The sequence below is a fragment of the Bos indicus genome, chromosome 28 (genome assembly GCF_029378745.1).
Source record: "Bos indicus isolate NIAB-ARS_2022 breed Sahiwal x Tharparkar chromosome 28, NIAB-ARS_B.indTharparkar_mat_pri_1.0, whole genome shotgun sequence".
NCBI lineage: Eukaryota > Metazoa > Chordata > Mammalia > Artiodactyla > Bovidae > Bos > Bos indicus.
In genome coordinates, this window is record NC_091787.1 from 30,055,171 (window position 1) to 30,061,875 (window position 6,705).

A 6,705-nucleotide genomic window follows, 5' to 3' on the forward strand; every position below is an offset into this window, starting at 1 on the left:
TGTCTCTCTCACTCTCACTGAATGCTAGGGTGAGTGCCCTGGCTTACTCTTCTCTTTACTTCTCCTCTGCTGTCCGTATCACTCAAGAATAGCCTGTGTATTCTCTTCTCACCTCCCAGAGGGCTGCTAGAGCAGCAGGCTCCCTCCCCTCTTCTCTGCTTCTACTTCGCTCCCTAACTTGGCCAGAGTATGGGCTGAGCTCACTCTGTGTCTCGCGTCTCTCCAGGGCAATGACATCATTGCAGCAGCCAAGCGCATGGCTCTGTTGATGGCTGAGATGTCTCGACTGGTCAGAGGGGGCAGCGGCACCAAGCGGGCACTGATTCAGTGTGCCAAGGACATCGCCAAGGCCTCAGATGAGGTGACTCGGTTGGCCAAGGAGGTTGCCAAGCAGTGCACAGATAAGCGGATTAGAACCAACCTTTTACAGGTACTCAGGAAAAGTGTGTGTGTGTGTGTGTGTGTTGGGGGAGGGGGGGAGGAGGGCAGTGGCAGGGGTAGGGAGAAAAGCAGGAGAGAGAAATCTGGGTGAGCAAGGAGGAAGAGGCACCTCATGAAAGAAACAGCAGAAAGGGGAAATATGCATGTGAGTTTGGGAAAGACAGAGTTGGAAAAGTTTATTTCTGAATCAAATGAAAGAATTTTAATGCTTCCATTTTTGGACAAAGAGACTAGACTGATTCTAGGGGGAAAACAAATGGAATTCTGCTGCTGATATATTGAATGCCTTCTGCATGCCAGCCACTGAGAGTAAGAGGTAGATAAGTCTCGCCCTCAAGGAGCTTGCAGGCAAGAAAAACATAGAAACATACTCAATTGAGTTTTCTCTTTTAGGTATGCGAGCGAATCCCAACCATAAGCACCCAGCTCAAAATCCTGTCCACGGTGAAGGCCACCATGCTGGGTCGGACCAACATAAGCGACGAGGAGTCCGAGCAGGTACGTACCTGCTGCTTCTGATTTCTCACCAGCAGCTTCTGTGCCCCTTTAGGGTGATTTAATTCAGCCTTGAGGAATGAGTATTCAGTACATGGTATGGAGTCTTCAGCTCTCTCAAAAGGGCATCTGTGTTGGAGAGATGCATCAGAAATTTGGAAAGGAAAGTGAAAAGCTCTTGTGCAACTTCTGTCATTTTACAAATGAGAAATTGAGGGTTAGGGAGGTTGAGTGAATCAGCAGCAGTTAGGACTCCACTCAGTTCTTTTTCTCCCTGGAATAGGCTTGGCTCTTTAGAGGCCTCTAGGGTGTGTTCAGTCCTGCCCACTGGACCTTTTCGGCTGGAGAATTCCTGCTTCCTTGCCCTCTGGATTATAAGTACCTCAGGGAGGATGAACAGCACTGTCTTTTCAGGGGCATGAGGTGGTTAGGCCTGTGGTGAGGTGGAAATGAAATCTCAAAGGAGGTGCTTCTCTTTTGTTTTTTTTGACAGATATTGAAATAAAGATGGTGGGAATGTTTGCTTAAAGTGTTTCTTGTATGTATTTTGGCAATCCCAGTTTGTTCTCTTCCCTGCCTCCTGGAAATGTGGCTCAGGTCTTTCAGAAAGCCATCATTTGAACACCTCTTCCTCTCCTAAACTCCCTCCAATAGGCTGTGCTGTGAGCCAGACTTCCAATTTCTTCTTATGGAAGATAGCACATCTTTTGTTGAACTGCCCAGACAAGGCTTATCATACATTGGAATATGTATGCGGCACTGTATAACGTGCTATGTAGAGGAGTTAACAAAAGACACAGTCCCTCTCCTTGGAGAAGTCTGGGCCAGGAGACAGGGAAGGAGCACTTGAGAGGAGGCAAGGAGGCTACTTCTCTTGGGGTCAACAGTGCTGCCTTAACTACCATGTTTTAGTTCACTAGCTCTCACCTTAACCCTCTCGTCCCCTAAACCACGCAAACTGGATCTTCATCTGTAACTTCCGTGTATTCTAGGCAGGGTTTGGGCACTCGGCTATTTCCTATCAGGTGATCTCTTCTGCCCCAAGGAAAGGAAATAGAAAAGACAAGGAAGGAAGGGGAAGACTCAAGAATTTCCAACCTTATCATTTAATCAGTTAACCAACAAAAATGTATCTTGGGAGTGTCTACTATGTTCCATTATTCTAGTAGAAAAAGAAACTGACAATGTGGTAGAACGGAAGAGACACAGGACTGCAAGGTAGAAATTGGAGGCCTCATCCTGACTGCTGTGTGAGTTTGGCTGGCAAGTCTCTGAATCTTTCTGGGCCTCAGCCTCTTTATTGACCAAGTGAAAAGATTAACTGATTGGGACTTCTAGTCCATAGTTATGCCTCTCAGAGCCCATAAACCCTCTGATATCACATTCACAAATTTTGTGCATCTGAGCTTTTTTTTCTGGGGAGAATCCACAGCCTTCATTAATCTCACAAAGGATCTATAGCTCAAAAACATATCAGAATTAAAAAAACTACTGGGTTAGTAGATTGATAAGTTACTAATGTGATCTCAGTCCTGTATTTTTTATGTTTAGAAGACTTACTTAGATTTTCATGGATTTATAAGGTGGTTGGTTTACTTGATTACTTTTTCATTCATTCATTAAATATATATGAAATGCCTCGTGTGACAGGCACTGACATAACACCAAAATACAGTAGAGAACAAAACTGACAAAATTGCTTCCCTCATGTTACTTAAATTTTAGATAAAATTAGATAAAACATCAGATGAACCACCTAGATAAAACATATAGTTTATCAGCTAGCGATGACGAGTTCTGTAGAGAAAAATGAAGACAGAACTCGAGGGTGAGGCACACTGGGAGTTGGGAAGGTGGTTTGTGACTTAAAATAAGGTGAGCAGGAAAAGCCTCAATAAGGTGATAACTGGGCAGAGAGATCTGAAGGAGGTGAGAAGTGAGCCATTGGGATACCTGAGGGAAGAGCATTCTAGGCAGAGGGGGAGCCCAAGGCAGGGGCTTGTTCAAACATCGGCAAAGGAGTGTACACTAGATGCCATCTGAGAGTGCAGTCCACAATCATCGATGGTCCAGTTTGGGGTTCTTTTTGGCGATCCAGCTATAAACCACCAGTGACGCCAGGCGCAGGTAGGGTAAACCGCATTCCATTCCTGGCTTAAGCCTGTTTCAGAGGCAGGGCTCCATCAGGGACTCTGAGTAATGGAGAGCTCCTCTTTCCTTGCAGGCCACAGAGATGCTGGTTCACAATGCCCAGAACCTCATGCAGTCTGTGAAGGAGACTGTTCGAGAAGCAGAAGCAGCTTCAATCAAAATTCGAACAGATGCTGGGTTTACTCTGCGCTGGGTTAGAAAGACTCCCTGGTACCAGTAGACACCTGGTTGAACCTGGCTAACACAGAAGCAAGCCCCTGCTGCACAGAACGAAAATGATGTGGTCCCAGGAGCCACCCAAGATTGCTGGGGGGTTGAAAGCCACCATCCTGGCCTGACATACAAATTAGAAAACATTTATACTCTTGTTATGGACACTGAAATGTGTCTCCGTATAAGGCCTGTATTCTCAAACACGGCTTTACTTATGCACACTCTATCCCAATAGGCAGACTGGGTTTCTAGCCCATGGACTTCACATAAGCTCAAAATCCAAGAGTGAACACTAGCCTGACACCCTGCTCTGCCCTTGTTCCCTAGAGGACAGCTCCCTTTCCGCCTCCACCCCCTCATTTTTTCCACTAGGCTCCCAAGACCCAGGGCCCAGGCAAGTCAGTTAAGGAAATCACTGTGCCTCCAACATTTTGGGCTTTCCATGTTGCTGCTGACCCTGCCTGCCTCTCCTGGCTGTGCTTCCTGGGTCTTTTTCAGATGTGAGCTTCACTGCGGCAGGGGAAGGTGGCCTCTGGGGAGCCCCAGCTTGTGGGGCCTGAACTCACTTCCTTCCTTTCCCTAGTTCAATCCTTCTAGTTTCCCACAGTACACAGCCAAATTTCACTTTGTCAGGAGGAAATCACTGTATCATGTGGTTCTGTCTTTACCTCACCCCAGAGCAGTGTCTGTGCTAGGGAACCTTTCCGTCCCACACCCTGCCTTGGCCCGCCAAGGCAGCATCCCCAGAACACACTGTGTGCCCTGGTGCTCTCTGCCACTGGAGAGGCAGAGTAGCCGGGGCGTGGCTCTGCCCACCCTCCTGGCGGGGCCACTCCACGCTTTGTCACTGCCTGCAGAGGTCTACGCTGAGGCCTTATTCATTCATTCTTAGCTCTTACTGTTCTTTCTGAGCTGAAATGCTGCATTTTATTTTTAACCGAATCATGTCTCCTGTCCTGGCTTTTGTATTCTTCCCTCAAACCCTTCCTAGACAAGATTTTAAAGATAAATGTTTGTTTTGTAACTTTGGAAGATCCTTTTTATCCTTTTGAAATTCAGTCCTGAGAATTGGTGCTTGCCCCCAGGAGTGTTTAATGCAAAGGCAATCCTGTCTGAAGGACGCTTCCTACCTAAGGGAGGTGGTACTTGCAGACTGGAATTCTGGCACCCTGGGGGATGAGTCAATGGGAAACAGTCCTCAGAAATTCCTACCTCCCTCAGCCAACACCAACCAAGTCCCTGGCAACCTCCCCTCCCTCCCAAGTACAGCTGTTCAAGGGAGTAATAGGTATAATATTTAATTATCACCGTAAGGTTCCTATTAGCAAAGTGAGAGAAGGGAGCTTTTCCTTTCCTGTACTTTTCACTGCTGTCTAAGCATTCCCCAGCACATGAAACTGTATTTCTTCCCAAAGCCAGAACTGGATGAGTAAAGGAGTAAGACCCTTGCCTGAATGTCTCCCCACCTCAAATGTGTGTTAGATCCTAACATCGAATGTGTAAAACTTGTCTTAAGTTGGTACTGTACACTCAGGCTTCCTCTATTACCTTTTAACTGATGATTTTCAAGGCCCTCAGCATCTTTGTATAGTTGCTTAACTGATATAAATGCAATATTAATGCCTTTAAAGTATGAATCTATGCCAAAGATCACCTTTTGTTTTACTAAGACTACTTAGAGGAAGTAAGAAAAATCATGTTTGCTCTCCAAGTTCTTCCAGTGTTGAGACGCTGGTTTACACTTTACGCCAATGTGCTTTTCTCTAATATCAGTGCTCAAGACACAGTGACACAAACAAACAAAAAAATCCCTGAATGCTGATTAGAGATATCACCACTGAAAAACTACATTTATAAGCTAGGATTTGTTATATGCAAATATTTTCTGCCTCTTCTGTTTAAAACAATAAAGTACATTTGTATAAAGCTTTAAATGATGGGTACGTTATTTCAGCAAGAACTTAAAACCAATCGATTTATCTTTTGGCTGCACTGGGTCTTCGTTGCTGCACGAGGGTTTTCTCTGGTTGCGGTGAGCAGGCCACTGCGGTCCTTCTCTTGCTGGGGAGCACAGGCTCTGGAGTGCGCAGGCTTCAGTGGTTGTGGCTAGTGCACTAGGGCATGGGCTCTCACAGTTGTGGCACACAGGCTTAGTTTCAGCAAGAACTTTTAGATCAGGCTTCAGTTTTATTCTGAAGAACAGCAAGTGAAGCTAATCCTCAAAAATGAAGAAACTAAAGATTTTTATTTAACCCAGTATTGTACTGGAAGAAGTAGAAACCAGTGGTAATACATTTACTTCACAAGTTCTGTGTAATAAAGGACAACTCTGGGGATTATACACTAGAAGGAGCAGAACTGACAAAGGCTAACAGTACGAGGCGGAGAAGGCAATGGCACCCCACTCCAGTACTCTTGCCTGGAAAATCCCATGGACAGAGGAGCCTGGTAGGCTGCAGTCCATGGGGTCGCGAAGAGTTGGACATGACTGAGTGACTTCACTTTCACTTTTCACTTTCACGCATTGGAGAAGGGAATGGCAACCCACTCCAGTGTTCTTGCCTGGAGAAACCCAGGGATGGGGGAGCCTGGTGAGATGCCATCTATGGGGTCGCACAGAGTCGGACACGACTGAAGTGACCTAGCAGCAGCAGCAGCAGCAACAGTAAGAGGAAAGCAGGCAGATGGTACAGACCATCCCCTCGTTGACGGAGTCTGTCTTAGAAGAGTCCAGCTCTCCGAGGAGGCCATCGCTATCCCCTAAGAAGCTAAAGCTGTTACATGTGCAGGAATATTGCGAGTCTACATGTCATAGTCCAAAGTCCAGGGATCCAAACAGGGCTGTGAGGCAGAGATAGCTTTCCTCTTCCTGAGGAAGCTCAAAGAGTAGGAACAGGTTCTTAAGGTGGAGCTGGGACATCAGTATTTTTGATTGATTTTCTAGATCTAAATATCACTAAAGAGGGAGAGTACTGCTGACTACATTTATCACTGCTTTAACTTAGAAAAGCTGCCGACTAGGGAGGCAGATTCTGGGTATTCAACTCACAGGGAAATGTCCAAGGCTACTGAGTTAGCTCAGCAGTATCTGGAAACAGTAGTCACGGCCTCATTTTTGCTACTCACCATATGTTCACTGGTGCGGCCTTCTTCCTGCATTATCATTATTCTCAAGTCAGATGACTCAAAGGACTACAGGATCGCTATCTTCCATGGATTCTTCTACAGTGGCACTTAAGGAAAACCCATCACATGAACTCCCTTTGAATACAATGATGGTGACTCCTTTATGCAGAAAATAAGCTTTTGGGTTATACTCCCTTAAGAAGTTAGAACAAGAGTCTATCTGGAATTCTATGCTTGAAAAATACTTCATTACGATTAAGTATTCATGGATCTTAGTCA

General features: G+C 45.8%; 1 protein-coding gene across 4 annotated transcripts in view; it reads left to right on the forward strand.

Moving 5' to 3' along the window:
- Nucleotides 1-5,234, forward strand: part of VCL (vinculin) — a 109,171-nt gene extending 103,937 nt beyond the window's left edge. For all 4 annotated transcript variants that reach the window (XM_070782216.1, XM_070782217.1, XM_019953761.2 and 1 more), the window contains 3 exons: nt 227-430; nt 835-939; nt 3,161-5,234. In XM_070782216.1, coding sequence (XP_070638317.1) covers nt 227-430; nt 835-939; nt 3,161-3,307 — 456 coding nt within the window. In that variant the 3' untranslated portion in view covers nt 3,308-5,234. The remainder of the gene's footprint in view (nt 1-226; nt 431-834; nt 940-3,160) is intronic.
- Nucleotides 5,235-6,705: the final 1,471 nt, after the last annotated feature.